Below are 17,601 nucleotides of genomic sequence, written 5' to 3' on the forward strand. Positions count from 1 at the left end.
ATCTGGAAAACAATCTGAACTCATGATCAACTTATTTCAGTGATTTAAATCACAGGTCTTCACCAACAGGTGGACTTGATGGAACGTTTATTAGTGTCTCAGATGTCATTTGTGTGACTTAGCAATCTGTGTTGCAGCTAAAAGGTCTGCACCAAGGGAATGAATCAATGAGAAGACCTTGAGTTGTGTCAAATGCAACTATTATGGTGAACTGTTAATTTTCAGATGGTTAAAAAAAAAGACCAAAACCTCTAAAAAAGATCCTCACAGCACACATTTACACACTGCACTACAATTAAAAAAAAATACAAGCAACTGAGAAATGATGTCTCTCCAGGGATTTAGTTCATGCAGATCTGGTAACTTGTAAAGGCTGCATTACTTTTTAACATCCTACTTGATTGCAACATCCGAGTCAGCTAAAAAAAACCCAAAATGAAACTACCTGGTGGCAGGAGTTCTGATTTATGGAGCAGTTGACTTCACACTCATGAACGTTAGTAGTATTCAAATGAGGGACTATCAGTTATTTTATCATATTACGTGCTGATGCCAAGATGATGAGCACATTGCTGCTTTATCAATTTGGTGTGACATTGCCATTTTAGTAAAAAGTGTATAATAGAAACATATATATATATATATATATATATATATATATATATATATATATCAACATGATTTCCACTGTTAACTGACTCAGAGACGGACAGCTGCTTCTCATCAGTAATCCCGCAGCCTCAGACGACCAGTCGTCCAATAAAACTATCTGAGTTAATTTGCCTGCACAGATCAGCTGCATGCCGCAGAGCCATGCAGAGACTTTCACACCTTCAGTGCCCAGTTTAACACGATCAGCAAATGGACAAACACAACATGTGTTTGCAGCTGCATGTGTCCGTTGACTCTGGAGGCCCTTGGGTGCTGCTTAATGACACGCAGAGGTGCTAAAAGTGACACCTTCAAGATACCATGAGAAGATATCAGGGTTCACATACTCATACTTGGGATAGCACGGCTCTCTATTTGCAAACAGAACTCACTCATTAATGTCATCATACATCAATGAGCTGGACACAGAATAAAAATCATTGAAATTATATTTATTAAATAATAAATTGCATGATCTCTACTTACATATTTACATCATTCATATTTCTTTCTGATTGACAAAATGTCACATATGAACTCTAAACTCCAATTTGTATTTTAGAAACAAAACAATTGACATAAGTGTTGGTATGACTCACTTATTTCACTTACTAATGCTGGTTTGATAACTCATTTTAACTTGGACTAATACAGTATTGATATCAGAAAGTGCTTTGCACCGTATTCATTTGTAAAGGCTGCATTACTTTTTAACTTCCTGCTTGATTGCAACATCCCAGTCAGGTAAAAAAAAAGAAACTGAAACTACCTGGTGGCAGGAGTCCTGATTTATGGAGCAGTTAACTTCAACAAGCTGTATGATGAGTTTAACATATGGCCGGAGCACTTAGTGTGCTGTATGTGTGTGTGTGTTTGCTTGTGCCTACACAAAAAGACTATGGTATAGTATAAATACACGAGTGTAATATACACATGTAGGTCTATACACAAGCACATGCACTTGCACATATACAGGTAATATGTATACGTGCGAGTGGATGTGCTTGTGTCCAGACCAAGCAGCAACCAGCAGTGACGTCACCCGTTGGTTTGTGAACGGCCGTGATGAAGTCTTGAGTTCGGAATTCGGCCGGCGCCGTCTTGCTAGTTCAGAGTGGTTTAGAGCCGGAAGTGACCATATTTGGGCGAGCTGGGGATTAGCGAGTGGGGATCTATTGAGCTGATTGGAAACATGACGATACTACGTCCCGCCCACCGATAGCTGTAACCTGACTTCACCATAGGCCTGTCAGTCAAACAGACACGCCCCCAAAACATGACTTTTAGGGCTTATTTAGGGCTTATTTTCCAATTAATGACGGGATAATTGTCAGATGGGCAGTCAGAACACTAATCTGGAAAAGTGAATTTTGCGAATGACATACAGAAAACTTGTGGAGAAATTTTATTGACTGAGCATTTTATGAGACATGTTGAATAGGAGTCTATGGAGCCGAAGGCTTTTTGGAGCCGACCTCTAGTGGCACTCGGTGGTATTGCAGCTTAAGGCGCTTCTGCCTTGGCCTTTTTTTTCAGAGCCGGAAGATACTTCAGTTTTATATACAGTCTGTGGTCTAGACCAACATGTGTTTTAAGTTTGCATGTGTATCTATTTTCATGTATATGTGCAGAGTTGACCTGACCTGTCATCATGTGGTATGTACTGTATCTATCACTCAAAATCACAGCCCAGGAGCTCTATTCTCATGGTGATGGAGCCGATCCAGCTTTTGGGGACGATGCGGATGAAGCGAGAGAAAATGGGAGGAAAGATGTAGTTCTTCACGTGGTCATTGTTGTTGTTATTTCCGAAAAAAGTCTGGAAAAAGAAAAAGAAATCGTTCAGCAATGACTTCACTATTAGTGTTAAAGACAACCTCAGGTAGCAGTGAAAAGGTTCTGCTCACCCTGACAGGCTGGTTCTCGTCATCTGTGTAGTGGTTCCAGTGAATCCCGTTGTCACTGTACTGCAGAGTGTAGGAGATGACGTACATCTCTGTCCCCAGAGATTTGGCTCCCTGCGTGATGATACCCGTGATCTTCTTAATCTGAGGCAGCTCCACCTGGAGCCACTGGTTCATGTCGTTATACTGTGAAAAGACAGATGCCAGGTTTGACTTGTGGGTTCACGTGTGCACATTAATGAACTACTGGAGTAACCTGTGTGTTAATCAGTGTACATTCTCTTTAGTGTTTTTCACAGGGCTGTGAGTGTGTGTGTGTGTAGTGATATCGGCGGTCACTTAGTTCCTGTGTTACACGATGCCATCTTGTGTTTCTACCATAGTTGGGAGGGTTAGTTTGGAAATGTAATAGATTACAGATTATGAGTCACCCTTTACCCACTCTAACAAATGTTTTAAACTTGGCAAAAAAGCGAAACAGTTCAAAAATACAAATGTAAACTTGTTAACCTCCCAAAGGAACTCAACACTGACAACTGCGAAACTTTAAAATTAAAGTTAAACTATGATTGGAACGTTTTGATTTTAAAGCACAACCACCAAAACGAATCACAGTTTGTAGACCACAACTGACTGCAATGAAGGATCAATGTCACTCCAACCATCAACGGGGCTGGATACTGTTCACAGGGTTTTAACTCTGGTTCCTGAATGACTCTTTTCAAATGTATTTTCGTCTTGTCCAACGTCATGACCAACGGACTCGGCAGAATCGCTTAGAGCATTGCCTATGAATATAACGGTGCAAATTCGAACAAGGCCAAATAAAAAACAAGGCTCAAAATTTAGCGAGTCGTTCCAGACGTAGAAAGAAGACATTCCAGTACAGCGAAAAGATGTAAAGCAGGTTTTCACCAAAAATAATATAGTTTGACTTTGTAAATACCAACATTTTTAATAGTAACTGTAATCTAATTAAATATCTTTTTCAGTAACAGATAACATTTACTTTTATTTTGTCATTGAATTATGTAACTCTTACATGTAACTAATTAATCCCCAACACAGTTTCCACCTGATGTTCACAAATAATTTGAATGTGCTGATTTATGACCTGTCATGTCATTGTTGGATTACTACCTTAGCCCGCCATGCGTTGATGGTGCCCTGTCTGTTGACACGTGCGAGTGACGGTTTCCAGGGTCCAGAGTACCAGCTGGAGGACGAGGAGCTGGCTGTGATGTGGTGGTCTTCTATCAGTCCGTTCTCCATCCCCAGAGGTACCGAGCAGCCTGAGGCGGGAGATTAGAAATGTAAATTTCACAGAAACCTCAACTCCATCTTAACACCTGGGTACATACCTGATATACACAAAACAATTGCCACAGCGCCACCTATAGTCAGAGCTTCATCAAATTCAATATGCGTAATGGTTCATGCTTAACCCTGAACCATCTCTTAGTTATGCTCTTACAGGCCACCATTACATCTCATTAACTTCATGCTTTGCCTCTCCCATAGTTTACTATGATGTCCACAGCAAGTATGGAGAATTTGGAGAATCTAACAGTGTGATAATATTACGAAAATATGAAATATATACTGACTATGAGATTCTTAAGAATCTTTGACACAAATTTTGTAACAAATGAAAAGAAAAAAACAAACAGCAAATTTGGAATTTGGAAAAAAATAAATTGGCATGGCAAATATTATGTCAAGACATTAAGATAAAGGAATAAGAAAGGCATTTGTGGATGAAGTCATTCTGAACCTTTTCTTTGATCATGTTCTGACTTGCCCACATCAACGCACATATACGTACTAACATCTTACCGTCAAGCTCACAGCCGTAGAACTCCATGCGGACTGTGGCCGCATTGTACCAGGTGATGGGGTGGAGCCTGATGAACCGCCCAACCATAGGAGGAAAGAAGGTGTTGCTCTTTGTCTCATAGGCCCCCTGGTTACCTGTGAATAGCTGGTTAAAGAGGAAGAGAGGTGGTCACACACTTGTTGTTGACTTTGCAGTGGTTTACATCAATCAAGCGGTCGATCAAACTTCCCCCCACCTTCCTGAAGTCCTTGCTGTCGCCTTTGTAGAAGATCCACTTCCGGCGGTCGTTACTGTAGGAGATTGAGTACTTCTTCACAAACTGGGGGCTGAACATCTGCTTGGCTCCCTGTGTGGCCACCTTACTGATCACAACCGGCCGCTGGAAGTCCACCTGGACAGGGGCAAGTCCACAGGTAGCAGATTGTATTTACACAGAAAGCAAGTGCACACACGGTAAACATGTTCAACACACCTACACCACATACCTGAATCCAGCTGCTGTTCTGCTCGGTGCTCCATGCGTTGTATTGCCCCTGATTGCTCAGTCTGGCGAGATGGGGCTCCCAATGTCCTTCAGAGATGAAACGTTGTCATTAGTCTTGTGAATGTTTTGCTTATAGAGATTTACGGCAACACTCATGCAATAATTTCAGGAGGACTGCAGTGGATTTGTTGCTGAAACAGATGAATGCAGAGAGGAGGCACCACATCTACCTCTGGTGTTGTTTGCTGTGATCTGGTCGTCTTTTACACTCCCTGACTGTAGACCCAGTGGACGGTAGCAGTCTGGAGACGTACAAACAATATTTTAATATTAAAACATAACATGTCAGAGTAGGTAAAAAAAAAACATACTGTAAATGCAGCAAGGAGGGTTTCTTTTTTAAATGTTTGCACCGTTATCTAGAGCCAGAAAGAGGGTCTGCATGCCCCTCTGTTGATGGAAACCAACTTCTGTCTCCAGCTGCCACAGGCCAGGTTTGGATGGATACATCTCCAGAGTTGCAAAGCCCCCTGCAAAGACAGTTTAGCACAATGATTCATTTGAAAGATACTGACCTATTCAGCAAATATAGCCCGTGCGAGGGCTGTTCTGCATAACAGCTGTTACATATTTCCAGGGGTATCATCAATTGTCCTTCTGAAGTATTCTGAATCATTGTGTTTCTCACCAGGCAGCAGTGGATAGACAGCATGTCTGTAGCTGAAGGTCTTTTTGTGAATGAACGTCTGTCCATGGAAGTGGACACTGTGAAAGTCTTTGGGAGAACCCATGTTGATCAGGTGCCAGCACACAAGCTGGTTGGTGTACATCCTCAGGCCCTTTAGGCTGTATATAATTCCATTGATGGCTGGAGAAACAACAGACAAACAATTTTTTTATGTCATGACTTTGTTTTTCTCCTCTGTCACTGATTAGTGGTCAATGCATCGAAGAGAAGTTGGTGCAACTCTAACTGCTAACAGTGGATAGAACTACTTTATATGTTAAAATTAGCATGTTATAGAATTGTTGGTTATCATGCAATGATCTAAACCAGACTTGTTAAAGGAACATATATGAATTACAATGGAACTTGAAGTTCTCCTGTAAGTTGCGATCTAAAATTCTTCTCCGGCTTTTCCTTTGCATGATCTCGCGGTTCTTCTCGTAGTACCAGCTCTGCGACTCATCGAAGGTCATGAAAAGCAACGTGAACTCCCTCATCTCGGGTAACTTCCTGTCCAGGGTGCCCTCTCGACACACCAGCAAAGGTCCAATCAAACCAGAGTGGATATCCCTTTCCTGGCAAATAGAGTATGCACAAGTTCAATATAACATGAAAAATGTGAAAACATAGCACTTTTATCATTCCAATAAAATGACTGTCTTTCCTTTAAAGTGACAGTCGCAAAGATTTCTTATCTGAATAAATGTCTGTTGAGTCTTTATTGATGAATGAAGTAACACAATGGTGACTGAATCTGTGGACCACTGATGAAAGTCCTCACATTTGCAGTATAATGAACTGTTCAAACAAGCTGTCTGTGGCAACATTATGCAGAAATATCACAAGCAGAGCACAGTTGGAGATGTGTTTTCCATCACCCAGTGAAAGTTGTTCTGTCAGAGAGGGTAGACAGAGCTACAGCAACAGGCTGGCTCTGTAGCTCACTTTTATGTGAGTTCAAAAGCTGCAGTTACTGGTGCCACCAAAAAAATTTAAAAAAAAATAGGATTGTTGCTTTGAAGCTTTTATGTGCGTCTTTAAAAATGTATTTGAAGCTTGTGTTTGTGTGAAAACTGCCTCTATGCCATATCTAAAATATTGTGACTTTGTACATACAAGTTCTTACGATTCCTGACATACATTATGTATATTTAGTTGATATTTGTCCACATTTCTATTCTCACAATAAGTCAAAAGTACTAACCGGATTAACACCTGAATAGTAGGCCCAGGTTCGACAGTGAGACTCTTCTGGTTTTGGCCCAACCATATCACTGACTTTCCACAGATATGTATAGGTGGTATTGGGTTGAACCTCATTGTCATATTTATACCAGTGCGTGGAGCCATCCTCGTAGGACAAACCCTCTGTCTGCTTGGTGTAGGAAACCCCATTAGGGTGTATGGAGTACGGACGGTTAGCATTGTTCCTGAACACCACCTACGCGACAAAAATACATATTATGTGTTTGGGTAGTCATGGCTCCAAAGGTGAGACAATACTCTGATTAATTGGAGACAGTCAAAGGAGAAGATCTAGAACACTCTTATGAATGTAGGGTAACTATAAAACAGCCAGAAGCCTGTTAGCTTAGTTCAGCACAGGAGGAAACAAGTTCAGTATGATGGTCTTTGGGATGCATCTGACATCATATTTAACATTACCAATCGAAGCAATCAACTCTTATCAGAAAGCAAATAAATATTTACACCAAAATGTTGGATTACTGTATGAGGGAATAATAATAATAAGGCAGACTTACCATTATGCTTTGTCCAACCTCTGCCTTGATGATAGGTCCCAGGATGCCTAGATGCTCATCTATCTCCCCACGGATGTCAGGTGTGCTGAAGCTACTGTCCAGGTAACCTCGGAAAACCACCTTGGTGAACTTAGTTTCGCGGGTGTTATGTTGTGACTTCTCTGGCCTCCTGTGCCAATAACAAGAGCTTACGTTAGCTATGGAAGTGTTCTTGCAGTAATAAATTCCATTAATTCAGAACGTTTTTATCATGGTATATAAACGCTTATTGTGTTGTCGTATCTCTGAGCTTACCTCTGCCCGTAACCACCATAGTCCCATTCTACCTCCTCGGCAGCGATGAAATAAGTCTTGAAATTGGGGCCTGAGAGTTTTAAGTAGAATTTGGTGGTCTCGTCCAAGTTGAGATTCTTGATATCTTCATGACTACTGTAGGGGTCTTTGTACATCACATACTCATATTCGTTGTGTTTTACATCTTGTTCATCTAGCCCTAGATGATCTGGTTCATCCCCGGGAACATACAGTTCATAGTCACTGAAGTCAGGTCGGGGCACACCAATGACCACCGGCATGTTAATCAGCTCCTCCTCATCGGACACAGGTTGTGGTCCATTGGGTCGTACCCCGCGGGGGCTCATTCCTGGATGGAATCCTCGAGGAGAGAATGGTAAACCACTCCTGGCCTGGGGCTTGTACTCCTTCCTCCTCCTTGTTTTCAAACCTTGGCCCGTCTGGGGCCTCTGTCGGAGGTTCACCTTCTTTATTTTCCTTTTTGGAGGTGGCGTCATTTTAGGGGCCTCCTCTTCAAAGTATTTCCTCATGTGGTCAGGAATGTTAATGGGTACAATTTGATGAGTTTCTTCATAAGTCCAGTTGTGGCTTTGTGGTTTGAGGGAGGATGTTTTAATAACTGCTGTATTGTTTTCTTGAAGGTAGATGAACACCTCTTCGTAGCCGTCTGACTCACTGGGCTCATCAGAACTGAGGGACAGGTTACCAGGAACTACAGCCTCAAGGGAGAAATTTTCCATAGAAGGTGTGTTGGTCAACTCGCTGAGAAGAGTTGTGACATTATCCCAACTCTCTGAACTATTCCACCCTGATGGAACTGACGTGGATATATTCACTGTGACATCTGGCCAAGTTTTGAGCAAAATATCTGTCACATTTTCAAGGCTGGAATTGGCTGGAAGAGTCACAACTTCAGAGCTATTGATTTGTAGTCCATACTCTGGCTCCACTGTGGGGCTCAAAGAGTCATTGTTATTGGTTTTGTGGGTTTTGTCTGCGATCTCCACCACCGACCTCAAATTGGTCAAGTTGTGTCTGTTAATGGTGCTTATGTTAACCTCTCCAACACCATCTGTTTGAACTGACAACAAACGGTTTGCCCCACCTGCTGACATGTTAAGTTGATTTGTTGTATTCTCATCTTCTCTATTTATGCTTTGTAAGAGCCTGTCGACAGACACATTGTCATCTTGAGTACTCTTGGGGTTGTTGATGCTGGACCTGGACAGATGCACAGAGTAGGAGAACACATCCCCTCTAGTGAGTCTCTCGTCGGAGTCCTCCACAGAAGTCTGGTTATCAACAGTAAGAGTTACATTCATTCTTTCACTTTCCGTGTTGGAACTTGAATTTCCTGACAGCGTTACAGTAAGATTGGTCGTTTCTTGTAATGATACAGAAAGATTGGTAGTTTCTGTGGATAGATTTCCAACAACTGGCGATGCAGTAACATTGTGAACTGTTGTATTCTTTGTGCCAGAAACTGCAACAAAATCAGGACTTGAGACAACTCCAGAAGCACTGCTATTTGTAGTTATACTGTCATTCTGTAGAAATAGATTGTGGCTGTTGAAAGCAATTGTGTTGTCTGTTTGATACAGAGAGGAATTGTCATAAACTGATGTTGTATTACTGTTTTGTATATGTGTTGTGTTGTCGCTGATGCTTTGGTCCTGCAAGTTATCTGCTGTAAGGTTCAGGTTTGAAAATAATGTTTCAATTAGTGCATCCAGGTTTGTAAAAGAGGTCTCAGTTTTTTTCTTTGGCTCCTCGAAATGTCTGTTGAAAGCAGTTGTGTTGTCTGTTTGATACAGAGAGGAATTGTCATAAACTGATGTTGTATTACTGTTTTGTATATGTGTTGTGTTGTCGCTGATGCTTTGGTCCTGCAAGTTATCTGCTGTGAGGTTCAGGTTTGAAGATAATGTTTCATTTAGTGCATCCAGGTTTGGAAAAGAGGTCTCAGTTTTTTTCTTTGGCTCCTCGAAATTAAGGGAAACAGTCGTATCTGCTTCGAGCACATCAATAGCATCGTAATCAAGGGAAGAGAGGTCGAGCTGCTCCAAAGATAGGCCCCCTGTTTGGTTCTTCAGAGACCTGAGACCTAACTCTTCTGCAAACATTTCTGTGTCCATATCCAGCTCCACTGGGGTTTCTTCTGCAGGTTTCAGCTTCTCGTCCTCCTTTTTGATATCATCCAATGTCGGAGGCTGCCACACAGTAAAGTCTTTGTTTACGTCTGGATCGTAGTCGTACTCATACTCATACTGGCGGTCACGATAGCACACAACGTCCTGAAACTTAACGCGCATTCCTTTAGTTGTCTCATGGGAATTCAGGGAGGACAGGAGCCAGAAACCTGGTTTAGGAGAGATCCACAAAAATCATCCATGAAGGACCTGGTTTCAGATGGTGTCATTTACTGCTGGTGAATTTTTTTCCATCAATTCACATTTAATATCATACACTCTGATATACAGTATACAATTTGTTGCTGTCAGGACATTTCCTCAAGTTAAAACTATCCTGGTAAATCGAATATCTGGACACAATAATTTGACATAAAACAGGCATTGTCAGCCCAGACTCACCAATGTTGTCCATGGTCATAGTGATGGTCTCTCCAGTCATGGGGTAGAGGCTGAGAAAGTCCTCCGTCCTGTCATTCAGATCAAACGTATGGCCGTAGAAGGTAGCTGTCTGGATGTAGTCCTGTGCTCCAATGCTGGACACGTGCCATGTGGCAAGCTCCCTATTGCAGAAGCCCAAGACCGGGCCGCTCTCAAAGGCATAACCGTTAATTGCTGTAAGCAGGTTTATATGAATATAAGTCGTCTGACAGGCAGTTGAGGGCAATGCACTTATGTCGGTGAAAAACAATGGAGTGACTTTATCGAGATGAACTTAAATTAGCCTCCATCTGATTATGGCAAAACTTACTGTGCATAACATTGGACTTATAAAAGTCTAGGTCCTTCTTGTTGACTTTGGATCGATCACAATACTGACGAATGTTGCGATCCAGGTACCAGCTCTTGTTCTCATCGAACACAGAAAACATGGCATGCTGCTCCTTGTCTGCTTTCTTCTGTAGAAACAAACAAGTCCATACTCATCTTTATATTTTTACTTTTATTTTGATATTAAATTCAACTGTCTGACAAATGGGAAATGTTTTAAAAGTGTAAAACAGAATTATTGGTGAACTTTTCTTTTATTGTCTTGCTAAATACTTGCTCCTCTATGACATGGTTACAAAAAAGTTTCATGTCAGTCATCAAATATATGACATTTTTTAGAGGATGTAAGAAAACATAAATGGTAAGTAATTTATTAAAGTAACAAAATGCTCACCACAACTTTATCTGCCAGCATTTCTACTGTAGCAATAGCCAACGCATAATTTGTGCATTATATATATATATAAAACATTTTATATATATATACATATATGTCAGCAGTCAAGAGTTCTGAGATTGTACTAACCTGGTACTAATATTGACCATTTTCGCTCTCTTCAGATTGGTTAGTTAGCTTGCTAACATTTGCTAACAATTGGCAAAATGAATACAACTCAGGCTGATGGAAACATCATTAGCTCCACAGCTATTTTGTTATAAGCCAAAGTATTGGGGAAATGAAAGTGAAAATTACAGAGAAGAATTTCATAAAAATCCTTTCAAGAGTTTTTGAGACATTTCACACAAAATCAGAAAAGTCAACTTGATGATGGCGCAAGAATAATGTCAGGGATCATGAAAGTCAGTTTGGATTTATCCTTTGATGACTATGAACATCTCAAATTACAAGTAAAATCACAGTTGTGAAATATACCGCTTTGTACCAAAGTGGTGGACCAACCATTCCTTTTTTTTGTTGCATGAAAAGCATTTAGCAGTTTTTTACCTGCACATTTTTGACATTGAGCGAGTGACTCTTGCAGATGAGAATTGGTCCAATCAGCCCTGAAGCGATGTCCCGTGGTGTGTCCACTGCACTGTGGTACAGTCGTGTCAGACATCGGGAATCTCCATCCAAAGGCTCGTCCTCTTCGGTCACTTTCCACACATAGGTATGTGTCTCACCTGGCTGAACACCGTGGGAGTGGTTTCCTGGCAACCACATCATAAAATAGACATTAACTGTAAAAACATTTCACATAATCACACCAGAGTGTACAGTGCAGCTTCTCCAAGTGTCCAATCAATTGCTTTTACAGCGATGAGAGCTCAATACCTCCTTCTGGGTAGTTGACTCCCTCTTCTGACTTCTCTATCGTCAGTCCATGTGGGTAGATACTGTAGGGCCTGGAGGCCATGTTCTTAAAGACAATCTGTGAAAGGACAAGTGCGAGCATGAGGACACACAGTCTGCAATCAATGATAAATTATTGTACTGAACTTAAGGTCCAGTTTAGTGTGACACATAATTCTTCTGTTAGCTCTGTGTTCATCGATTTGAAATGCCAGACTTTCAAAAGTGCTGACTTTCAGCTTTGTGTGCTTATATCCACACCAGTTCTAGAATAGATTATTTTCCTTTCTTAAAATCATTTAGTGTACTGATGCCCAAAGAAGTCACGTTATCGTCAGTAATGGCATGTTGGTGCATCATTTTCAAACACTCCATTCCCTCAGCCAGAACTAAGAGTGAGACAGCTGTTAGAGTCCACAGTTAGTTGTACAGGTGATCAGAAATGGTTCAAAGCATAGCATTTACACTGCACCGCTTGTTAGCTTTGTTCTCATCATTGTCTGATTTGCTTTGAAATAATAATGGTCTCACCTTGATAACGTCTCTGATTTGCGCTCTGATCACTGGGCCCAAGATCCCCAGCTCATTTTTCCTTTGCTTGTTGTCTAACCTCTCAGTGAACGACTCGTTGTTGTACAGCGTGTACACCGCCTTCTCATACTTCCCACCTATGCGTGTTGATGACTGTCTCAGGTACTGCAACTTGAAGTCCCTACACAAAAAGAGGAGAGGTTTTATTTAACTTTGAGACATTTATGCTGAGAAATTTAAATCAGTTAATTTGATCCTCAACAAAAAAGGTTACACTTTGCTCCACAGGGTTGTCAGATAAGTACGCATGTACACATTTAAACATGTTATTAAACGTATAGAATGCTTTAAATATTAAGCTGCTTACTCATCAACGTGTTCATGCACGTTAGGTGTGTAGTCCCAGATGATTTCCTCAGCGGCTATGTAGTACTTCCACTCCGTGCTATGTCGTTTTTGTGCATATGTCATCCTTCGCTGGGGAGCTTCAAAGCCGTCACACTTCTTCACGTCCACAAATGCATGCATGCCCACTGTAATGGAATATGTTACCTGTGAGTTCAGCGACACCGGTAAAAAACAGTCAGCGCAGGATCTCTTCGTCTCAGAGTGCAGAGACACACTTACTTTCAATGTGTTTGACGTTGTGTGAGGACAGCAGCCAGCGCCCTGTGTGCACAGCCACCATGCTGGCAGTGGCGGAGGAGCCACTGATCAGCCCCACTGATGACACTTTGTGGCCGCTCTGCTGCAGCACCTGCCCGTTCATATGCACTGAGAATACCTCCGGCTCTGAGCTCATACCCACCAGATGCAGGCTCACGGAGGTGTGGGCACACACACTGACATCTGGAGGGAAAAGAGGAGACTCTGGGTCACATTGCGTATTTTGCCTTCACTGTTGTTTATTCAGAACATGACAGCTTTTTCACGGACAGTAAAGCACATACTCTGGAACATTTAGCAGTCAGCATACATCTGTACAAATAGGCTTTGGTGAAGGTATAAACATCATGTATTTTGGTTAAAGGAGTTTAACACAATGTGGAAATTCTGCATTATAGTTCAAGTCTGTTCCAAAGCACAGAGTAAGTGTTATTAAAATGTACCTATCAGCTGTATCCTGGTTCACAACATAATGGACAAGTTGGAAGAGAATAGTATTTTCTTTCATCATGACGTGTAATCATCATGAAGTGAGAAGCATTAACATTATTGTCAGTTATTAGAACATTTATTTAAAATATTACTAACAAAAGTCTGAGATGCCCTGATCTACAGTTTTAATGCACACCAGCGAACAATCATTTCCATTTACTGGGATATATGTTTAGGCTATTCTCAGGACTAGTATGATTTTATATGTTTTGTATGGAAATCATTATCCACAGATGACCTTGTAGCTTCAACACTCACATAAATGAAGTGAATCACATCTTGTTAGGTTCGGCTCGGCAGGGTGGGAGTTGAGCCTATCTCCTGCACCAGGGTAGCTGTTTCCCTCTGTTTTCAGTATTTGTGCTAAGCTAAGCTAACCAGCTGCTGGCTACAAATGCATATGTATCATACAGGCGGTAGAGTGGTACTGAGCTTTTCCTAAAATTTTTGCAAGAAAACAAATACAACTTTTGACCAAAATCTTAAAACGTCACCAAGAGGCGCTTCAGAGTTTTACTTTCTTTAACACTTGAGTGAATGGAATTAGTTAGTTTACACATCTGCATGTGAAATAAAAAAGGCTCACCCTGTCACTCACTGAGTGACATGAGATTAAATGACTGAGTGCTGTACAGACTGACCAGGTAGCGATCCATTTACGTATCCGTTGATGGTGTATTTGACATGGTTGTCGGCGGCATGGCCGTTTGGGTGGTACTTGCTCTGTTCCTCATCAAAAACCCCAAAAAGAAATACGTATTCCTGGTGGACGCCAACCTGTTTCCCCGCCTCATCTAGACTTCCTACAAAGAGAGAGTGAGAGAAAGTACTCAAAATTAAATGACTAGTATATTCAGAATCAGCAAATGCATCAGAAAACAACAACAACAAAAACAACAACAAAAAACACTCAGGCGCATGTTCATATTCGACTGCTCACCCGACTTGCAGATGAGCAGAGGACCAATGAGACCAGAGTTGTAGTCCTCAACCACGTTTATGTGGGAGGTGTAGGTGTAGGTGAGACAGGTGGGGTCGTTTGGCTGTGGAGAAACAGCTGACGTCACCTCCCAGTAGTAAACATGTTCGCCGTTCGGCAGCACGATGTCATCCTCTTTTTCTTTTTGTGATGTGTTGTCAAAGTAGTTGGCTCCTGCAAAAACAAGCAAAGCATTCAGTTTGATTGAGGACAAAAACTCTGCATTACTGATTAATAACTAAAATTGTTAAATGTGGTGGTGATCTAATTAATTCCGTTGCCCTCCAATGGTCTGAGGAGATTATTAACTTTCATAAATGAGCAAGTTCTGAAAATAATGAAGAAATAATGAAGAATTTCCTGTAAGCTGTTCCTTCATTTTGTATTTCCTTTGCACTCTGACTTTTGCATTAAGTACAAATTAAGGAGCACTTCGTCTCAATTTCCGAAAACCACAATGTCACTTATGTCTTAATTTATTTCTATGAGTAAAGACACAGACAGTGATTTCCTAAGGCTCAGCAATACTTCCTGTTGGACTTCAGAACCGTCTGCCGTGTCCTGGTTAATATTTTAGAAAAAGACAAACAAGGTTGTTTGTTATGTTGGCTAATCTTGTGAAATTATTGGAATGAGTAACATCATGAGCGGCCCTAACAGACAGACTATGTTGCAGTTTTAGTTACTGGTGTCTTCAGGTTAACCACACGTGTGAGATTAATCTGCAGCCGAGTTACAGGTTCTTACCCTCAGACTGTTTCCCGTAAGCCACCCCGTGTGGGTGGAGGCTATACGGTCCACTCGCCATGTTTCTGAAAGTGACGACAATCGTTTCCCCCTGTTCAGCCCTCAGTGTGGGTCCGAGGAGACCTGTAGAGACAGACAGGCTTCAGTTTATTTATTAAGAAACCACAGCTTTTTGGATGCTTTGTTGTGTCATCAGGACATACTCAGTCTTTCTGGGTTATTATTGTTGGTTCACAGACTGTTGTTAACCACCAAAGTTTATCTAAGCATTAGCAATAATATAGATATACAATATCTTCAGTTTTTCTGTTACTGCTGTACTTATTTTCTCTTACATTCCTGGAAAAGAAAAATTACTTTGGCACTAAATTGGAGGAGAAAAGAGGAAAGTAAAGACAGAAATAACCTGCTGATGTGTTAGATGTGTTAGAAAAGATGGAATTACATGTTAGTAACAATGTTATTTTAAATGTTATTTTAGACTGACATGTTATTTTAAAGTTATTTCTGAGAAAATGTCCCAAAATGCCAGCTGGTTTACTATGTTACTGAGGCACATGATTGAGTATGTGTCAGGTAGCTGTTTGCTCCACCTTAGGTTGCCTAAAAAACCTTTTTTATTTCTGCCTTAGTGAAGTGTTTGGTCATAGCGGCTTCCAGAACATCTTCAACTTTCCTTGCCACAGATCTGTCGCTTTGCTAAAGGGATGAACAGTTTCATCCAAAAGATATTCGTTCATTTGGACAGCTCTGTCTAACATATGACTCCAAAATCATAATTTTTTTTGTCACTGAACATTATTATTAGTGCACCGACACATGTTAATTTCCTTTCTAACTAGAACCACATTGTATTACCTGCTGAAGAACAACAGTTGTTTAGATATTTATTACTTCGTGAAGTTATTTCTACGTCCCTTGAAAGTGAACTTGGAGACAGTGACAAGTGTTTCTTCATAATCAAAACCAGACAGACAGTGTGTTCATGGAAATCACGCATCATTTACCTAACCAGGATGGATGAGTCTTGGCGTGCCTGAAGTCTTTCTCATACTCCCGGAAAACCACTTTCTTATAGGTGGGACCCCACCTGTGGAGCGGTGGAAAAACACAAAACTTCAGTCAGCTCAGAAAATAAAAATATTTACATAATCTACACATACACTGCAGTGCATGGACTTTAGGAGAAATTGCCTTTGCAGACTGCATATTGCATCTAATGTGTGTGACGTAGTGTGTGTGTGTGTGTGTGTGTGTGTGTGTGTGTGTGTGTGTGTGTGTGTGTGTGTGTGTGTGTGTGTGTGTGAATGTGTGTTTGTGTGTAACAGTAACATTTAATATAATACATGAGGAACAGGCTGCTAAAGAAATCAAACTCAACCGTTTTAACATCGTACAAACAAGTTAAGCAATACAATGCTGGTGAGGACATCGTGCATGAGATTAGGTGGACATGATTAGAATAAATAGATAAATACAAATAAAGAGAGAAAGAGACAAAAATAAAATGATAAAGTTGTCACATTGCATTACTATTCTTGACATTTAATATCAGAATTTTGAAGTACAACCCTACTTGTTTGTGTCATTGCCATTGTAGTTCCAATCTATCTCAACAGCAGCAATGTAGTAGTGTCTCTCCTTAGGTTGCTGGTCTGCTCTGACATGCCGGACAGCCAGAAGAACCACGACAGGCAGGAGACAGTGAGCTCCAGCCCAGGCACAGAGCTTCATATCTGGGATCAATCCTCCAGGTGAGAACGGTCTCTTCAGCAAGTCAGAAAGCTGTGATCTGACACAGAGAGGTCCACTCTGTGTTTTATGTCACTGACACACACAGACAGATAGACACACACACACACACACACACACACACACACACACACACACACACACACACACACACACACACACACACACACACGCGCACACACACACACAACGTCTCAGGGCAATGAACTGTGCCTCTTCCGTACCTAATTGAAACCTTGTGTGTTTTGCTATGAGTCATGCCTTTGGGGTGTGCTGATTCCCATCATCTTTAAAAAAAGTGCAATGGGGATGAGTGTTGAAAATTACATTGCAACTTTCATTGACCTCAAAATGTCCCAGTGTAATGTCACTCCATAAAAACATGCCATAATTCACGAGCAAAACATGTATGTGTAATGGGTGGAGGAACACACCCCAACTATTGTTTATCTATACTTAAGCAATAGACAAATTCCTAAATGTAAGTAGCCTATTCATGTAATCTCTGTACATTACTTAT

General features: G+C 41.1%; 1 protein-coding gene across 1 annotated transcript; it reads right to left on the reverse strand.

Moving 5' to 3' along the window:
- Positions 1 to 1,087: 1,087 nt before the first annotated feature.
- Positions 1,088 to 17,161, reverse strand: f5 (coagulation factor V). Its single transcript, XM_069155088.1, has 25 exons — positions 16,906 to 17,161; positions 16,337 to 16,419; positions 15,330 to 15,452; positions 14,544 to 14,756; positions 14,245 to 14,406; positions 13,073 to 13,294; positions 12,813 to 12,978; positions 12,446 to 12,626; positions 11,897 to 11,993; positions 11,567 to 11,772; positions 10,601 to 10,748; positions 10,252 to 10,464; positions 7,661 to 10,019; positions 7,367 to 7,535; positions 6,808 to 7,044; positions 5,962 to 6,178; positions 5,565 to 5,744; positions 5,290 to 5,406; positions 5,107 to 5,178; positions 4,878 to 4,963; positions 4,628 to 4,783; positions 4,392 to 4,536; positions 3,696 to 3,847; positions 2,559 to 2,741; positions 1,088 to 2,470 (listed from the first exon to the last, which is right to left on the reverse strand). Exons 1-25 carry the CDS (start codon positions 17,061 to 17,063, stop codon positions 2,324 to 2,326), a joined length of 6,192 nt encoding a protein of 2,063 aa, XP_069011189.1. The 5' UTR covers positions 17,064 to 17,161; the 3' UTR covers positions 1,088 to 2,323.
- Positions 17,162 to 17,601: the final 440 nt, after the last annotated feature.

Source organism: Embiotoca jacksoni, unplaced genomic scaffold (genome assembly GCF_022577435.1).
Source record: "Embiotoca jacksoni isolate LCO1_2020_lvr unplaced genomic scaffold, fEmbJac1.0.p SCAF_2, whole genome shotgun sequence".
Classification (NCBI taxonomy): Eukaryota; Metazoa; Chordata; class Actinopteri; family Embiotocidae; genus Embiotoca; species Embiotoca jacksoni.